Source organism: Electrona antarctica (genome assembly GCF_951216825.1).
Source record: "Electrona antarctica genome assembly, chromosome: 13".
Lineage (NCBI taxonomy): Eukaryota > Metazoa > Chordata > Actinopteri > Myctophiformes > Myctophidae > Electrona > Electrona antarctica.
In genome coordinates, this window is record NC_136794.1 from 17,835,934 (window position 1) to 17,856,765 (window position 20,832).

The 20,832-nt window shown below is 41.5% G+C and overlaps 1 protein-coding gene across 3 annotated transcripts in view; it reads left to right on the forward strand.

Annotated features, from left to right (window-relative positions):
• Nucleotides 1-5,925: 5,925 nt before the first annotated feature.
• LOC306935692 (rho GTPase-activating protein 6) overlaps nt 5,926-20,832 on the forward strand; it is a 38,226-nt gene continuing 23,319 nt past the window's right edge. For 2 of the 3 annotated variants that reach the window (XM_079518862.1, XM_079518863.1), the window contains exon 1: nt 5,926-6,125. In XM_079518862.1, the coding sequence (XP_079374988.1) occupies nt 5,964-6,125 (162 nt within the window). In that variant the 5' untranslated portion in view covers nt 5,926-5,963. Of the gene's footprint in view, nt 6,126-17,983; nt 18,068-20,832 lie in introns of those variants that run through there. The other variant, XM_079518864.1, reaches the window with a different exon arrangement.

Consider the following 20,832-nt stretch of genomic DNA (forward strand, 5'->3'; position numbering starts at 1 on the left):
CAGGGTTCTGATTCATAAAGGAAAAGAGCCCTGTATACATAGCAAAAATAGCCTTTCTACAAGCTCCCAATGCCTCCCAATGTGACACATTGTGAGTGTCTAGATCTGCTATTTCCATTTTATTTTAGAATTTGTTTAAGGTGAAAACAGTGGAAAATGAAGTGATTGATGAATGAATGAATGAATGAAATTTACACCAGGGTTAAGGGCCGTTCACATTGAGCACTATAATAACAACTATAAAGATGACTATAACTATATCGTTCACCATTGTTGTTTTTTTACATGTTATCCCTTACGTGACCACTTTGACTGTGTACATGTTTCATTTGGAATTTGGGAAGTTAATTATTTAACAATGTTTGCTGCTTAGAGCACACTCAGCACAGGTGTATGTCATCCTGCTAATTGCCTTGAAGAGTGTTCTTTTTACTGTGAAATGCTTGGAATGCTGTCAATTATGAACAGACCCTGAATGTTTACATTGTTTTATGTTTGCAGTTTTCACCATCCTGTCATGAGGAAGAGCAAAAGTAAATGGTCAAATCTTACTTCGTCTCTGTCTTCATTGGCTGCGGTTTAACTCAGTGTTTAGTGACAATTCCCTACACTGCATGAGAACACTATAGAGCGTCGCAGTCCCGCCCCCTACCATGGCCCAGGAAATGATTCTCCGTTCATTTTCCTCATAGAAAGTATTTATTTAAAGACGTTTACACCGCGGACAAAGCCAACTCGAGTCGTGACAAATCATGACAACAAACACAATTTTTTGGGCCGAACAAATAATTAGAAAGAAGAAAAAAACGGCAGGTTACAACACTTTTTTTGTTGTTTTTCTTCTTTGTAATTATTTGTTTGGTCCAAAATATTGTTTGTGTTGTCATGAGTTGTCACGACTCGAGTTGGCTTTGTCCGCGGCGTAACCACCTTTAAATAAATACTTTTTGAAATGTCTATGGGAAAAATGCATTGGGATTAATTTCCTGGGCCATGGTAGGGGGCGGGACTGCGACGCTCTATAGTGAAAAGGTAGCCCCTTTCGGGACCCTCGGTTACCTTTTCTGTATTTTGGACGGTGGTACCCTAGGGTCCCTTACAAGTTATTTCACTCTCCAATAGACGCAGCCTTACCACTGTCTGTTCACGGAGACCCGCGGGGTCGCTTGAGTGTTGATGAGATGTTTCAAAGATGCATATAGGTGCAGTAGGAAACCGCGGAAACGTGTGCGAAGCGCTGTTAATCCGCGTTGCCGTTAAGAATTTGTCATCTTTTTTTTAAGTTTTGGCTTCTCTGAAATTCTCTACCTCACTTCCCAATGTCCCATCACGACTGGCTAGCTGCACGTCGTAGTTACCACCAAGTGTCACTGTTGTGCAGCCTAACACACACACACACACACACACACACACACACACATTAACTGTATATTATGATGATTTTGGGTGTGACAGTACAGTACAGTGACGGGTACAGTACAGTAAAGTGTCGCGGGGCAGCGTGCCGGAACCGAGCCAGCACCCCCCTGGGTGCGTTCCTGTGGGTCTGGAACTTCCGGGGACGCCCCGGGGACCCCCACACAGAGTTACACCACTCACTTCACACGGGTGTGATTTATTTTTGGCTTTTTCTGCCTTTATTGATAGTTTGAAAGTAATTTGACAGGAAATGGGGAGAGAGATGGGGGGAAGACATTTCCTCTTTAAAACTGTGTTTCTAAAATGTCTGAGGTCAGATACAGCAATGTGCAGCTAGCCAATTGCAGTGCGGGAGGTGGGACAATAGGCCTATCTCACCCTCTTTCCACGCCCCCTTCCGGTAGATAGTGGTGTCATTTAACATTAGCATTTACACGTTTTTTTCTCTGGATAATCTAAGTACATTTCCTAATGTAAAAATGTGACAGACCAATATTATTATGAAGCAAACAAGATGGTAAATCAGCTCGAACAGATAGAACAAACCTTACCTTGAGAAAACAAAAGTTGTAGACTTCTTAAATTACCTCTGTTAACATGTAGTGTCTATGGAGTGACGTCACGCTATCACCACTAACTCGGAAAGGGGGGCGTATTAAGGGGGCGGGGAAATTCTGTGAGATAGGCCTATTGGGAAGTCAACAAGGAAGAGGGATGAGAGAGAAGTTCAGCGGGGCATATATTTTTTTAAGATGAAAAATACTTAACGGTAACACCGATTAACAGCGCTTCGCACACGTTTCCGCGGTCTCCTACTGCACCTGTATGCATCTTTGAAACATCTCATCAACACTCAAGCGACCCCGCGGGTCTCCGTGAACAGACAGTGGTAAAGCTGCGTCTATTGGAGAGTGGAATAACTTGTAAGGGACCCTAGGGTACCGGCGTCCAAAATACAGAAAGGGGCTAAGTGAAAAGGCAAGGCAAGGCAGCACTGAACGTTTTCAAGTGGAGTGGCAAGATGGCCACAAGACGAAGCAGCAAGGCGTCCAGTTCTGGGAGCAGCAGGACATCATCGTCATCAGCAAGTGCGGCCCTTGCCCGTGCTGAAGCGGCCAAGGTGAGAGCACAATATGCTGCTCAAGAGGCAAATAAAAAATGGAAATGGCTGCCAGAGAGGCTCAAAGTCAGTTTGAAACAGCAAGAATAGACATAGAGTTGGAAGTGCTGACATCACTGCGAGAAGCTGATGCAGCCAAAGTGGAGACACAAGTGCTGGAACGTGCTAAAGCAACGGAGATGATGCGGTCATGCATCCTGGCCCATCACGAGTGCAACATGGCGCCTTCATTGTCGCAAGAGGACTGTGGTGAGGGAGAAGAGCAGTCCAACATGACTCCTTCAACGTTGCGAAGGGAGAAGAGCAATCTGACACTGTGGTTGAAACAGCCTGCACAGAAGTTTGTGGGCCAGGGGAAGTGTGCTCAGTCAATGTACACAAGCCGACAGGCAACACGTTCAAGACCAACGTGTTGGAAAATGATTGCCATTCCACTTTACACCCTGCGCAAGCTTCATACTTGTCAAAGAGACAGAGCAAGTGTACACCACAATCACAAATGCAAAACCATCCTTACCTGTAGGCCTACCTACCTGCAGATCTGCAAAACCCCTTTATACTCTCACCGCCAATGCCCCTTGCTCTGGCAAACCAGTTCTGGACCCGCTGGAGCAATGAGTACTTACCTACCTTGCCATGCCAACAAAAGTGGACAGTGCCACACAGAAACCTGCAAGTAGGAGACCTAGTTTTGCTTAGGGACAAGCAGACCACTCGCAGCAGTTTGCCTATGGGCAAGATCACTGCCACATTCCATGGAAAGGACGGACAAGGAAATGCGAAGACCTTTCTTGGTCCAGTCGTAGAAATCGTTCTCCTACCCAACGGCTGATCTATAGACTGTCATGGACTCCCACAAGTTAAGTGACCTCACATAGGTCAGACGGGGAGTGTGTTGCCTTTAAGGCAAAACGTTAAAATTTGATGGTACATTTGTATTTCTGTTTACCTTAGAAGGGCTTTGAGTACTTCATTGTGATGGTGTGCACCAGTGCTTTTATTTTGAAAACACTTTGTATTTAATGAGAGTCACCTGTTATCACCATTTTGATGCACAGAGAAGACAGTCATGTTCAGAGCTGTGAGCCTAACAGTACGTTTTAACAGCGGCGACAGCCAGATGAATTTTCCGGAAGTGCATTATTTGTCTATGGGACCCGGCGACTACCGCCGATAGCAGGCGAACGGCCGAAAAGTGGGCGGAGGAACGTCGCCCGAAGATATACAAATAATTCATCTTTTCAGCCGATACCGGGCAATTAGGCGATGCTCACCCGCTGTTAAAACACACTGTTAGTCCCATCTAACCCACTTGGAAGTATTTTAGAGGCAATGCCGTAAGTTGTTTTGTTGATTTCAGTTATGTTAACCATCTGTGACCACTTTGTGACTATGTGTACATGTTTTATTTGGAATTTGGGAAGTTAATTATTTAACAATGTTTGCTGCTGCAGAGCATAGTAGAGCACACTCGGCACAGGTGATCCTGCTAATTGCCTTGAAGAGTGTGTAGGTAATTTAGCTACTCACCTGGTACGTTTCTTTTGACTGTGAATTTTGTGAAATGCTTGGAATGCTGTCAATTATGAACAGACCCTGAATGTTTGCAGTTTTATGTTTGCAGTTTTCACCGTCCTGTCATGAGGAAGAGCAACAGTAAATGGTCAAATCTTACTTTGTGACTTTATCTGTCTTCATTGTTTAGTGACAGTTCCTACACTGCATGCAGAACACTACAGTAGACAATAACAGTATCTCTGTGTAGACTGCTCATTGATGGTTATGCACATTCATGAGTAGGAATTACAGGGTCTGACAAGGCATCATGACATTTTTTTTACATTTATACATAATTATACAGTTTCATGTGAGGATTGAACAGTGATACTGTAGAGAAACGTCAAAAAGGTTATTATTCTATCTAAATGATTGACCTTTGCTAAGTAGATGTGGTATTTGAACACATACTTGTAGGCTCCATGGACCAGTCTTGTCTTCCTGTTGCATGCTTTGCATGTTCAATGGATATCCACTCCTGAGGAAGTAGTTATCCTGCAGAGAAATGACATGACGGGAAGTCTGATGAGAATCTGCGAGGAGTCTCACTCCAGTCCAAACCTTGCTACCAAATAAGTGGATCAAAGCTGCTCTGTTATCACCACTTCCCCTGTCTGTTTGGCGGACTCTGGTATCTGATGAAGGCTTATCGTGACCATGCACTGCTGGTTCACATGTCATGTTATCAGACAGGTCCCTTCCCCGGGGCTCCCACAGGAAAAGCCATGATCCCATGTGGCACTACATGCCGAGCATCTCACTGAAGAATACATGCATCTCTGAAGCTGTGGTGGTGACCAATAGGCATCGTTCCACCTTTCTCAGACACATTATTTCTAATCCACTTATTTGGCTCAAATCTCAAGGTGATAATTAAGACTCTGGCAAGATCATTTCAACAATACATTCATTGTTTCTTCCACGGGGGTTCATATCTCTACAAAAAGGGTTTGACTTGCAGTTTAGTTTTTTTGTGCATTCACTTGACAGGTTCATTTTTATGCTTTCAGAATTAAATGAACAATCCACATTTTACTGCATATTTCAAAAATGATCATTGTCTTTCAGACAACTGTAAACTATACAATTGCAATATGATAAAATGTACCTACAATATAATATGACAATACAGATTTATAGCTGAAGCTGCTCAACTCAACCCACACATTCGCATAGGAAAGTTAAGTAGCCTAGTCTACTGTATATGTTATTGCTGACTATTTAATATGTGAATGCCATTTACTCTGATCTCGGCTAGTAAATTGTTCTAATTGTAATTTGCACATTTTAATGAGACTTAATGTTTGGCTACATAGCCTATCTGCAGTTCGCTGTGTTGGGTGGGTGATAGTATATATTACACTATATAGGATAGGTTATTCTGGGTTATGGTCACAGTCACACACTCTAATATGACATGTTTTTATTATGAATTTCTGGTATGAATTTCAAGCTGGCCCTTGTTCGCCTATAGTTAGCTTTTTGATTGACGCTGGTAAGTTTTGAAAAAGGCCTAGCCTACTGCTGTTGGAGGGGCGTGGGACATAGCTTCGTTGGTAAAAGTTTTAAAAAAGGTCTACTACTGCTGCTGGAGGGGCGTGGGACGTGCGTATCCAGTCTATCCACTTTCCTCAGCCGCACGCGAACGAAAATAAAAGCCAGGGTACCGAGGCTACAGTGAGAGCAGGATCTCCGACAGGACAGGCGCTCGTATAGGCTACTGAGAGGGCGCAGGCAGCATGCTGAGTGCTGACGCGCCAAGGACCATTCGTAAAACTTCAAATAGAGGTTTATTTTGGGGCCCTCTCCCACGGAGCTATATATTTCAATTCGCGGTGTGTTTCAAATTCAATCAGCGAAAGGAATAATGCATGCGCAAGGTTTGTTCAGCAGTGTTTTCCCGTGCACTCCAATGTTTAATCCATCAAGCGGCAAAACGGTTTCCAAGCAGAAACTGAGGCAGTCTATAAGCTTGGACCCAACACTGATGCGACATTATGGCACTGAAGTCGAAGAGACATCGGATAAGGTCAGTGACCAGAGATTACAAATTCGAAATCCACCTGGTGATGTTGTTGTCACTTGTTGTCATCATGTCAAAGTTATGCAAAGACGGCCAAATAGCAAATGCATGCGCACCTCACCTCACGTCGACCAGGGGGAGTCGCTCACAGTGGTGATATCTGAGGACACCCGTCTCTGACTCGTTATTTCTAGCCTAGTCAAATGTTCTTGTCAGCGGAATACCGGTATGAAATGTTATGTAACCATTCGCGTAATCAAATCATAGGTAAGGTAACCTACTTCTGACGGCGTTGCCTTGATTTTGTAGTAGGCTTAAGGCTGATGATGATGTTGATGATGACGGTCTCTGGATCACCTGAAGCAGTCGATGATTTAATTTGCCTGGTATTATGCAAATATGCAATCATGAAGCAGCCTGTGCCTGTCAATAACAAATAATGTGTAGTAGGATCCAGAAGTAACTTTTAGGTTATTTTTTTAAAGACATAATTAGAGCTTTAAAAAAATAAAAGGAACACGTCTGTGCGCGCGCGCGTGCGTGCGTGCGTGTGTGTGTGTGTGTGTGTGTGTGTGTGTGTGTGTGTGTGTCTGCGTGCGTGCGTGTGTGTGGTTGGGCGTGTGTGGTTGGGCGTGTGCGTGCGTGCGCACATGCCTGCGCATGCGCGTACTATAAGTGAGAGAAAGAGAGCGAGAGGATGTGTGTTTGTAAGCAATTGTTTGTTGATCACAAACAAGATTGTATTTAATTTGGACTTGGACCAGATATCACTGATTGCTGTGCTGTGCTCATGTTAAAAGAAGAACATCCTGTCACGTGCTTGTGTACAGTTACAGTATAGGCCTATAGCCTATTATTGTGCTATTTGAGTAGAAAACAATTATCTTTTTTATTGTAGGCCAACAGTGCCATTTGAATCTTACACATACAGAACGAAATGCAAAATATGGATTGAGACTATTCCACTATTGTGGGTGACAAATTGACAATATTATCACACGTAATGATGAAATTATGGTCACCAGTAATCAAAAAAAGTCAACCAAAGAACAAGATTCCTGTACATGCAGGATCTCCTCACTGGTCAACAAAAACACCTTGAAACCCCAGGAGCTCTTGCACATGGTTTCTTTGACTATATGCATGCACCTCTTGGTTGTCCTCAAAGGCCCTTAAAACATCCAGAGACTTCCCAAAATCAACTGGTCAGGCTTATGGCCTCACTCCCCGAACCCACCTCACCCTGCCCATTTTGATAGGCTGGAATGGTCTCAAACCCTCACCCTAAACCTAACCTCCCACGCGGCAGCACACCTAAACCTAACCTTAACCCATGTCTAACCAATGACTAGTCTAAACTAAGTATGCACCCCCCCATCAACATAGTGAAGATACCCATGTGTAACTGTCTATAACGTCAACAAAGTCCGCACTCACAACACCAGAGGGAGCTCAACAAACCACATGCAACTCAGATTCGGCTCAATTCGGCTCAAACAAGGGTTTCAATTTCAATTAATTTCACTCCTATGCCACTATACGAAAAAGTCCTTCTGCACACCTACAAAGGACAGGTGCGTCGGATAACAGGAACTGATAGGTAGAAAAAAGAGAATCCCGCACACTGTCTTCACTTAGGTCGTTTTTTATTGCAACGTTTCGGTCGTCAGACCTTCATCAGGCATCAACCATGCCTGATGAAGGTCTGACGACCGAAACGTTGCAATAAAAACCAACCTAAGTGAAGACAGTGTGCGGGATTCTCTTTTTACTCCTATGCCACTAAAATGTGGAACGCCCTACCAACAGCCATTAAGACATGTGAATCCCTTGACTCCTTCAAAACCGCTCTCAAAGAGCACCTACGGAGGGCGGCAATTCACCCCCATAAATAAAGTCTGAGTCCCCCCACCCCCTTTGCTTAATCATGGTGTGGTCCACAGTAAGAGTTTTGTATTGACTTACAGTGCTTTTGTTTGAAATGTACCCATTCTGCATACTGTGAAATAAGAATTCCAATCAATCAATAAATCAATCACTGCATAACACCACTGCCTGGCGTAAACCTTGTAGCCTACTGTACTGTATGTTCAAATCTTTACTTTTCAGGAAAGAAATAACCTGTGTTCCAAGGATATAGTTAGTCACAACTCACAAGCTCTTGTAATACAGTAGGCCTACTTTTAATTGGTATAAATATTTATAAAACCCACAGACTAAACCACTTTAAACCTGCCATCCCTATTTTGAGCATGTAGTCTCTTTAAAAAAAATCTAAAATAACAGATCTACAAGCTCACAACATGTCGTGTAGCAGCAACATGTAGTAACCTTGAAGATTTAGTAACCATGTCTATTTTCTCTACTTAACAAAATATATAATGGGTCATTTATTTATGAAAAAATCACATCGGAGATGAAAGTTTTCTGCCCTACAGTGACAATAGTATCTCACTGAAGGGATCGACTGTATGTTATTTTTATTGTAATGCATGGTTGTTTTCATTTACACACAAGCAATTATCATAGGAAGAGAACTTTCTCGGGAGCCTCTTTACTATGACTCAATAGCTCCCTGAAAGCTCTAAATTCAGGAAATGTTTTGAATTCCCTCAAGCATGATGTAATGCTGGGTTGCTATACAGGGGTCTTTATGTTTTTTTCATAGCCTCTTTAAAAATATTACAAGTTTAAACTAGCTCACTGTGTAGCTGTTCTTGAAAACGTTGAGCTCAACTCAAATGCACAGTAAACTAATGTACAAGTTTTTGTATTCATTGTGCCTATAATAAGCCAGGTGTTTACAACCAGATTTACCATTTGTGTCATTATGTCATATGATAATTTAGGAAACAGTCTAACTTTGAGTTAGAGATAGGTATCGTAATATTGCTGTATCAGGCTTCAAATGTGCTGCTGAACATCAACGCAACAGTCATAGCAAGATACAAAACAGTAACATCAATGACTTCAAAACATGTTTTCACATAATGTTCCTGTTCATTACAACCCACCCAGTCCCATTTGTTATTATGTGCAAATACAGTATATACATGGCCAAATAAAATGGTTCTGATAATTGTGATTATGTGGGTTTGATTACATTATTCATATTCTCTTAGCACTAAATGGAGTATGAAGTTACATTCTCTTGGCACTAAATGGAGTATGAATTTACATAGTCTTCTAGCTCTGGTCCATAGCCCTAATGCTAATTCTGCCCTGCATTAAGGCTATGGGACCAATGGCGTCTAGCTCTCGCATGAAATGCAGACCAGCCTCTCTTTCTAATTATACAAACCGTCTTTGTATTGGTGAGTAGGTAAAATGTTCTTTATATTCCCGCTACAGAAGCGGCTGGTCTGCATTTCATGCGAGAGCTAGACGCCATTGGTCCCATAGCCTTAATGCAGGGCAGAATTAGCATTAGGGCTATGGACCAGAGATAATAGTCTTCTAAAACTGGGCCGGTTCTGAGCACATAAAAGGTTAAAATAACTTCTTGCTGATGAGCCAGCAAAAGCCAAGTCCTCGTGAAACATTATGCCTCAGCAGCAAAGCATTGTTTCCTTCAGACAGAGATTCCACTTGAGGTCAGGCTTTTAATTGCCTTCTTTTAAAACAAGATGTAAAGAAAGACACTCTTCACTTTAATTGACTGAGGCAGCCAAAGTTTGAATTATTGTTCTTTCTCCAGAATGTCAGGGGATGTACTGTAGGTCTTGGACCTGCTTGCACTGTTCTATGGTTGTAGAGAACCTATAACCAAGACCAGACCATGTTGGGGAGATGTAACCATTCTGTATGTTAAACGCAATTATTACTATCAGTATTAGCATAACTATTCAAACGCAAAATCACACCCTGGAACACAAGATTACTATTTTGCATTTTGTTAAGGACATTTTAGTAAAACTATAAAAATAAATAAATAACAACAACAACATCGTAATAATAATGGAGGTATCAGTCTGATACCAACAATGTTCATGTGAGCTAGAGAATTAAGTACCACTCCATGGCTTAATTCAAAATCCATTATAATGGCAATTCTTCCTGTTTATTGTTAATTACAAAATTAAATAGAAATACATTTATGCACAGTAGTTTTGTATGTATTGTGTACAGTATGTGTTGGCACAGTCCCTCCCTAGTACTGTTGTGTTCAAGATGGTCTTCATGGTTACAGTATTTGTTTAGTGTAATGGAGACGTATTATGGAAGTGACATTATAATAGGCTTGTAATGAATACCAGGTATCTGGTCTCTCCTGCAGTCGTCTGCAAGAACCCAGATCTTTCTGCCAGAACCCTTAGAAATGTAATCACTATAAATCGGATTGAAGCTGATGAATAGTGGAGAGAGCAGTCTGACGGCAATGATATTTAATATGACTTATGCCTGGGCAGCTTGGATGCTTCTCCATGTCTCTCGATGTCCACATTCTTGTGCATTGCTACAAATTATACGCATCCCATTGCACAGATACTAGTGGAAATAAACCATTGGGGTCTACATGTTGCTTAGTAATCAATTCTAGTCTTATTCCATTCACCATATTCACAAAGTGGCCATCCCCTCAGTGCACATGTGGAGGGCGAAGGGTGTGGGCTTCTTCTTCCCACTACTCACATGACCACGATGCCTACTTACACTGACAAGAGTGGCGAACCAGATGCACACCTTACTTTAGTTCAGTAATTAAAGTCACATGTGTTGGGTGTGTAATTATCCCAACCAGTCATCTGGTCAGGGGCGACTGTATCTAAGAGACCGTTGCAATAACAATAGTGAAGTCGGGTTGACATTGTTATGCCCTTTGCATGAAACACTGCAGCTCCACCCCCACTCAGAGCTCCAGCTCTCTAACTCTCCTTTTATGAGATGTCAGTATGTCCTGGGTCTGTATGTATTGTTTATGGAATGGCAGGGACCACTTGTCATACCTGTGTTTTTTCACTCAATGGAAATGTAATTCCTCGGGCAACCGCAGGTTTTGTATAAAGAGTACTGGTACCGGATGCCCCTTTCACCAAGATTAGCTTACTGATGATTTCTCCATTACTAATTCAGTTCAGCACTAAGTATTGGCAGAGTCAATGCATCCTAATTAAGATATTTTACGTAATCTACTGTGTGTGTGTGTGTGTGTGTGTGTGTGTGTGTGTGTGTGTGTGTGTGTGTGTGTGTGTGTGTGTGTGTGTGTGTGTGTGTGTGTGTGTGTGTGTGTTTTACATGTCAGCAAATTGTGACTTATTGCCAGACCAGGGGCTGACCTAGAATATTCATGTCAATAACCACCTGACTGTCTGAGTGATGACTGACTGATTGACTGACTGACTGACTGACGACTGTTTGTTGAAAGACCTGTATGGCAATCAGTCTCTCTTGCAGAGAACATGCAGGAGCCGGTTACATCTAGCTAGAAATGTCACTGAAACCTGACTTGGGGTTCTGAAACATGAGCAATAAAACTGAGAACCCTACCTACACCAGCATATTTTCTTTCTACATCTGTCCATTCTTGAGATGTGTATTTCTGTGATGATTTTTGTTTTTTTACCAAAAGGTAATCATCTCTTCGGGGCTATTTAGTTATTTTGTTCATAGAAGTAAATATAGAGGACAGAGGAGATTACAATAGGCCTATCTCACAGCCCCCTTTCCACGCCCCCTTCCGGTAGATAGTGGTGTCATTTAACATTAGCATTTACACGTTTTTTTCTCTGGAGAATCTAAGTACATTTCCTAATGTAAAAATGTGACAGACCAATATTATTATGAAGCAAACAAGATGGTAAATCAGCTCGAACAGATAGAACAAACCTTACCTTGAGAAAACAAAAGTTGTAGACTTCTTAAATTACCTCTGTTAACATGTAGTGTCTATGGAGTGACGTCACGCTATCACCACTAACTCGGAAAGGGGGCGTATTAAGGGGGCGGGGAAATTCTGTGAGATAGGCCTATACCCCCTGCCATGTATTGCTGCGGGTGGGTAACAAAAGAAAATGAAACAAGAATGCATTCCAGCCATCTAGCTGAATGGTAGACCTCTGCACATGTGTCAATATACACACATGTGTCAATCAATACCCCATGATTATTGGTAAGTCCTAAATGGTAAATGGTAAATGGTGCATTTATATAGCGCCTTTATCCAAGGCACTTTACATAGATTGTGCATTACATTCACCCATTCACACACACATTCATACACCGATGGCGACGGAAGCCATGCAAGGTACCAACCAGCACATCGGGAGCAATTTGGGGTTCAGTGTCTTGCCCAAGGACACTTCGACATGTAGACAGGAGGAGCCGGGATTCGAGCCGCCGACCCACGGATCATTGGACGACCTGCTCTACCTCCTGAGCCACAGTCGACTGTGGCTCGTAACATATCCGTGTCTTTTTAGACTATGCTTGCCCGATCCATGCATTTCCATTACACATGGTCAGCAATGTGCAAGCTTTTTATTTTATCATGAGCAAGCTCTTATATTCAAATGGCAAACTGGACCGGATGTAGCTAGCTTTTACTACAATCACAGATGTGTGGAGGTGGTTCTGAATGTGGAATTGGTCCTGTTTTCCCAATGGTATCCTTAAAATGTAAAACATTTTCCTTCCCTTGCATATATATTATAGTATTAGCCCGAAGCCTAATACACGTTCCTTTAGACTTCTGGGGAAAAAAGGTCAGATAGTGCAGGAGCATCCTTTAAAAAGCTATTAGAAGTTCTGAATGAATCTCACTCCCTTTAAATTAACACACACACAAAAAAAGTTTTATTCTGCTTCATAACAGCACATGGCCTTTGTTCATTTATAGTTAATAAACAAGATCATTCAAAATAATATTTCATTCACTGATTAATTTGAGGCAGCAGGACTCAGGAGGTAGAGCGGCCATCTGGAGCTGGAAGGTTTATTCCCAAGCTTCTCCTGCCATCATATCGAAAGTGTCCTTGAGCAACACACTGAACTCCTCACTGTTCCAAGTGAGCAGGTTGGTGCAATTGTCTTCGCCATTGCTGTGTGAATGTGAGGTATAGCCTATTGTAAAGTGCTTTCAGTAGTCAGAAGACTATATAAAAGCACATTATAAATGCTTGACCATTTACCATTCATTTATGAAAGAATGGCTCCATATCCAGTTTACCAGTCCTGACACCAGAATAGAACAGGATTCTTAATAGGACTGGTTGTTAAAGATCCCTAACTTTAACAACCAGTCCTATTAAGAATCCTATTGTTATCCATTATTGTTTCCTTTTCCTTTGCTCAAAGAGAACAGTAGAGTGTCAGAGTACAAAGGCAAAGAGATCATGCACTCTATTCTTTTATTTATGTCCTTACGGTGAGTATCATTGTGCCCTGTAAGGGGTCTACTCACTCAGGGTCTGAGTGGACTAAGCCGAAATGTAAAGCAAAGAGACATCTGGTTTACATGAAGTAAGCCTCAACTCTTATTTCTCACAGCAGAGCAGAATGAACATAGCCAAGGATCAGCTTGGCTACGTTCCCCCAGGCACATATTTCTTCCCACAGGAGACTCTCCGTTTGTATGGCATGGAACTAAACCTGCTTGCTTGCATACACTACTATAAGTACCATGACATTCACTTCCCTCTGCCTCCGATACGAGAGAGAAAAAACAACGGGGTGGGGTGGATAACGAGACTTGGGTTTCAAAAGAATTGATGTGATCAGATTAGTTGGTTCATTCACTGTGATAGAATTACTGTGTTTGCACAGTGTCAGTCTGACCCATCACATTGTGTTACAATACATATGTAGGCTTCAAAACAGATCCCCTGAGTAAATCCAATGGTATTTTCATCCTCAAAAATGGAATGACTGACATACATAAGATGTAGTGGGCTGGAGGGTAAAAAACAGTGCTGCATGATTGTTCACAGCTCAGCATTAATGTTGGTTTTGGCCATAAAAGACTTCTAAATATATATTCCCAGAGGTGTCCTGGATACACTGAATGTGTTAGAAGGGAGAGAGAGAGCAAGAGAGAGAGAGAGAGAGAGAGAGAGAGAGAGAGAGAGAAGAGCATCATCAGTCATCATAAGCTCACTCTGAAAATGTGTCACATCTAACAAAGTATAAAGTTGAACGAAGGATCCATGTTGGGAAGCAACTGTGCTCAGGAGCTCATCGCTACAGGATAGGGTGTACTGCTGTGACTTGCTGTGGGGATAATGATCACTCCTCTCCAGATTATTCCACTCCCTTGACAAACAAGCACTCTGAACAATAGAATAAAATAATCTTACACAGGACAATTAAACAATTAAACATGAAGCATTGTGTGAGGTTTCTTTTTCCATCCATGTTTCTTCAATCTTATACTGGAGCCGATTTAGCAATATTTTAAATACCCTCAACTACTGTATAATGTTATGGTTACTATAAAAGTGAGTGTCATATGGCTGTGATGCATTTCGTTCTGATCCACACGCCTTTCTAGAATCTGTTAATTGCGACTGCAGGTCGCATTTACTATGAAAATGTGCATTTCCCGTCAGTCAGTCCATCCGTCCGTCCGTCACCACGCCTCCATATATGGTCATGCCTCATGACATCATCAGGGATAGACATGACATCATCAGGGATAGAGATCCCTGATGTCATCAATATTAAGCCCATATATGGGAATGCCCATACCTGTTCATTCAAACTCTAGACGGGCCCGCCCCAAAGTTATTAGTGCAGCCACGCCCGGCCGCCGGCAAAAACTAGAGTTCTCAACAGGCCCTAAAATTAAGGCCCGACCCTACCTGGGCCCTCATCAAACCCTGTACACTCAAGACGCCCCCGCTGCCACCCTTCGCCATATATGGAGCTAACCTGTTCTGACATTCCATATGTTTATCTGACCTCATCAAACCCTTACTGGTTATGATTATTCGTATTAATTTAAGCTGATTTAATCTTTTTTTCTTTCTTTTGAGTTGTTGTGGGTATAAAACACAAATTAATGTGAGATATTTAGCAAAATATAGCATTTAATGGCAATCATTGCTTTGTTCTTCAAAACCTGCAGTCATCATCTACCATGGTGTGTTTTGTCTTTGCCTTTGAAAATGATTCTTATCATAGAACATTAGATGAATTAATTAATTAGTTCAATGTTATTTAATGTGAAATGCACTTTGGAAATATACATTAACAGGTTGCTTTGATTCCCCTCTTTTTTTCTTGAACACAATTTGCACAAACTAGTCAAGCAGTGTCTGCAAGTTATTATACAACCTTTAGAGGGAGCCATGTGTCATATTATTGTACGTTCTGAGACGTTACAATTGGCATTAGAGGTCATGTTAATTAGCTAAACAGCCTAAACTGCAAATAGATCTTAGTGTTCACAACCAAATGTGATTTGGGGCCCTTGTAAAAAATTTACAAATGCATTTATATTGCTAATATATATATTATCATCTGCTCAAACATTCTTCAACTCATTCTAGCGTTGGAAAACTGTTCTGTATACCAAATGTCTGTGAAATGAAATGTTTTCACCTGTTCTGTTAGATTGGTGAGAGGTGAATCTATATCCTTTGGGCAGCTGAAATGAATTACATTTCTGGTTCACTAAGGTTTCTTTCTGACCTTTAGCTCATATCTCTGGGGCATTGGGGCTCAGAAACATGCTTAACCCACTGAATATCTTCTTGTCTCATTCTGCTGGTTCTACATCATTCATGAAATGTAGTTCACAAGATGTATTTGTAGACGCACTAAGCGAGGCTAGACACTCCAAATTTGACTAAAACATTTTTTGTGTGCAATTGCAACAGTGCATCATGCATCTTGCAGTTACAGTACATACAGTAACTGTAAGGAAGTAGCTGCTAGATCCTTCTAATGCAGATCGGAGTGTCCTGCCTTTCAGGCAGCATATCTAGGCACCTTTTGATGATATAGAGATAAGATATAGAGATAGAGATAGTGGAGGTTTTTGTAGGACTGTGTGTAGCTCCTGGAGTGTTAGGATGGAATGTCATCTGCATTCCTCAGAGCTCTAGGAGGAGAGTGAGCAAGGGAGAGAGAGAGATAGAGAGAGACCAGAGCCTGGAGGAGGGCAAGCTATACTCTCTGTGCATGGCTGCTCAGCTCTTACAAAGGCAAATGCATTAGCACACAACACACACGGAGCATAACAGGAATTGTGTTTTTTAAACTAATTTAATACATGCTAATGTACCATCTTGGTTTAGGTCGTTTTTCCCCCGACCAGAACCAGAACTGGTGTAGTGGTCAAACACTGTAATACTAGCTAGAGTGATGAATGAAATGTTGTTGCAGTGCTTTCCTGGCTGCTGCTGCAGCTGTTCACCTCCAGCTGTTGTTAAACTACTTACTGTAGATTAGCGCTAGACTGTGCAGGGGAATCAGCATCACCTGCCCTGACCGCTATGCAACACCTGGCTTTCTCTGGTGTTCATGGAATTGACCAGAAATGGTCAATGAAAATTCACAGATGTTCATAATCTCAGATATTCATAACAGTATGCTTCATGTTATTTTACTTTACATAGCAACTTTCCAGACAGCTTGGAGTGTGCACATTATAAAAATAGACGATCTACAAGCTCACAACGTGTCACATCGCGACACGTGTCACATCGCGACACATTGTGACCTTGTAGATTGCATCCCCCCCAATTTAAACCCTCTATATACCTATTTTGAGTTAATGTTAATCCCCCATAGAGATGCTGTGGTTAAAGTGGTTAAAGAATCAGGTAGTTTGCAGTACCAAAATGGGTCAGGATTCCTCTACCTAACATCGCCCTCCAGTTGGTTTGTTATTGTCTAACAGATTGCTTCCTGTTTATAAGGCAAAGGCTTGCTGAATATATCAGCACGCTGCACTGTGATAACAAACTAGCTCATTCCAGCACTCCAGGAGGCAAAATGCATCCCACACACACTACTCCTAGTAGAGCTATTGATTTTTACTATTGAACATTTTATAGGCCTACTTGTTTTATAGTATGTAGCACTAGCAATGCTTATAACATTGCTACATAATAAAACTACATGGAATGTACAGTTTGCAGATTCCTGAGCTGGACCCTGCTTGAGTTGGAAGCAAGATAGGGCAGAATTCACAAATCAGCCACATGTAGGCTACTGTCATGATTTGTTCTATACAGTTTAGTTATTTAGTTATTATTGTATTTGGGAACAGTTTTGAACACATTAGGTTAAAGAGTTTGATTTGTGAATCAAAAACATGTAATGTGGAACTTTCTTAATTCATATAGCAAGCCTAAAGTTTACAAATCATCTGCCTGTTGTCTGTCCTTGACTCCTTTTAACAAGAGCCCATATCAATGCAATTCAGTTAAACCTAATAAAAACATACAATTGTATGCAAAAACATTGTATTGGCTACCCATGTGTTTACATTTATGTTAATTAAGAATGAGGGCGCACCCGACAGCAATGGTTTATGGATTATGGCAGTATTTAATATACAGCGTAAATATTATTGTATTGTACTAACAGTTTTCTAGACTTTTTGGTCTGTTTTATTTTGATTTTAATCGATGTGACTAAACAGACTGGAATGGTTTCTGAATCATAGCTACTCTTCAGTCTCTTCTCCCATGAGCCCCGCCCAGCCCATGGATTGCATCTCGTCCACTCTAGTAGTAGATCAGTGGGTGAAGGAACTTTTGCGTATCAGTCCTCCCCTGGGCACATTAGGATGTTGATAACACAGTCAACATTTGTAAGCATGTATAGGCTTTGACATCTCTTCAGAAAACCCGGCGTTCGTGAACTTTGCACTCTGGAGTCTGCACTTTGCAGAGAGAGCGCATATTGTCTCCAAGTCTCCATTAAGTGCGCGTCCGTGGCGAATCTATCGATGTCATCTGGCCATGGGGGACCCCCATCTGGACAGGGGCATCGCTTATCTTGTGAGTAGGACCAATTTATGTGTCTCTGATAGTGTCATGAGTTTACTTGTAACTTTGAGTGTAAGAATGTTGTTTTCTCATGTAGCCCAATTTATACTGCGTCCGTCGTACGACGGTGTCCCAGGCCATCGGACACGTTGTGGGAGTGTATCATCTTGTATGGCGGTAATCAACGCATAGATAACTTAAAACGAACCAGTGCTGGATCCATTACGTAGCTCTGGGGAAATCATTGTTTCAATTACAGGGATTACTGATTTTCAATAATGTCAGTTAGGTAAGCTAGGTTTATAGCATATACCCTGAGCTTTCTGCAATTAGTATATTTGTTATGGACACCACTGTAATTACTAGCCTAGGCTACCTCTCAGTGCTCTCACCACTCACCAGAAACCTTCCTCATGTAGACCTGTTTGACCACTCACGTTACAAGTGTTCTTGAGACCCCTGCTTTGTTATTGCTTGCGTTAGTGACTTCCTAGTCATTGCTCCAGAAGCACCTTGAAGTCAAATAAAACAATGGTAAACACTTTGCTGCCAGGCCTTGTCAGGAAGTGAAAAGTACTGAAGTTTAGACAAATGCATTTGTATACAGTACCGGTATACTGTGGCAGGGTAAGGAACTAAGGATATGAGTCATTGAAGAATTTGAAGGCCAAACTTTTTCTGACATCATTTTCTTGGATGGGAAAATATGATGTTGCCATAATATGCACAGCAGCAGTGTCACTTTTTTTTCCCTAAATTTGTTAGATTGACTTGACTGAGCTAATGTGAACCTGTCAACAAATTATCCATCCATTATATTCCTTGACTTCAAGAAAACAACGGGGTTATCAGCACATTGTCAAGATTCAATGTTTACATAACCTTCCAGGTGACCTCCTTAAAGGGGTATTTCACTACGACGTACTCAGGCTTTTGTTAGGACCCCAGACAGTTTTTAAGTTGCTTGATTCAGTATATAGATATTTTATATTCACTTTATTAGACACCCCCCCTTCCTATAGATATACAAACCCATTGTGACTTCAAACTCCATTTTAATCATGATAGATTCATTGAAAACACCTGTTCTTGGTTCTGGTGACTGCATATTGTCCTTTAATTCAGGACGGGAACTTCTTGTTGTTATGTACATGCTATTGTATCTATCGGCCTCAGTCCGAAATGGGTTATTGTGTGAGGAGGAATTGAGATTTTCCATTTAGGCCTACTATAGGCCTAAAATTAGAATTGAAAAATGTATACAAATTAAATAATTAACTAAATATCTAAACACTGTATCAAGCAACTTAAAAACTGTTCGGGATGCTCATAAAATCCTTAGTAGATGTCAAAATCACACCCGCGTGAACTGAGTGGTGCAACTCCACTCCCCCCCCCCCCCTCTCTCTCTGTCTCTCATTAGCAGGCAACAGTGCAGCACTATCTCTCTCTCTCTGTTTCTGGCACAACAGCGCCACTTTTGCCCCTACTGCTACTCATAGTCACACACATACATAGTCACATATGTTAACATGGACATTGCTGTTCCTTGGAGTGGTTGCACCACTCAAAAATGACCTCAAGCATGTTTGAAAGTGAAATATCCCGACCCTTTTATATGTAAAGTCTTATGTCTAGAATTGAACATAAGGGGAGAGCATTATATCATCTACTGTAGGCCTATTGATATTGTGATACCGGTATGTCTGGGATTTTGGATATTGTATTGTGATATGGCATAAGTGTTGTCTTTTCCTGGTTAATTAAATGCTCACCAATAGCAAAAATAGCCGATCTACAAGCTCACAATACGTATTTGCGCTATTTATTATTATTATTATTATTATTTATTTATTTTTAAATTATGTTATTATCTCCACACAACACGATATTGTTTTGAGTGGTGCAACCTATCCCTTACAGAGCTATGTGTGTGGGTGGCTGCCTGGCTGGGTGGGTATGAGCACGAAAATAGCATGATTGTTTTTCACCACCTGTGCGCAACCTAACACACACAAACACACGCACATATTAACTGTATATATATGATGATTTCGGGTGTGCCAGTACAGTACAGTACAGTACAGTACAGTACAGTACAGTACAGTACAGTACAGTACAGTACAGTACAGTACAGTACAGTACAGTACAGTACAGTACAGGGTACAGTAGAGGGACCCCCACACTGTAACTCTGTAATTTCTCAGACGTGGGGCGGCTCGCCGGAACCGGGCCGGCACCCTGGCCGTGGTCCTGTGGGTCTGAAACTTCCGGGGACCCCCCGGGGACCCCCACACGGATTTGCACCACTCACTTCAAACGGGTGTGATTTTTTGACATATTATCTAGGTATTTGGTAGGCTTTTATTTTTGTTCACATTCGGCTATTTGGTAAAACATATTTTATTTTCCATAATTTCCATAATATTTTATTTCCAGCCCTAATATCACCTTGATACCATTCTGTGTAATTCAGCAGACAAAATTATTACATAATTATGCAGTCAAACTAGAAGTGTTTACATCGTTCATTGTAAAATTCCCAAACGTTCTACTCAATAGCTTCCTTTGCAAAGAGACATGTTCATCACCACAATGGATGTTGCTCAAGTGTGGTTGATTACTGTAATCTGGGCTGTCTATCTCACTATATTGTATAAAGTACCTTTCCGCTCATTGTGTTTTACTGAATGACAGCCAGAGTGTTGCATTTCAGACCACAATGAATCAAAGGAAGGTAGGCACCGCTACTACCACTTGAAAGTGTGGGTTAGCAG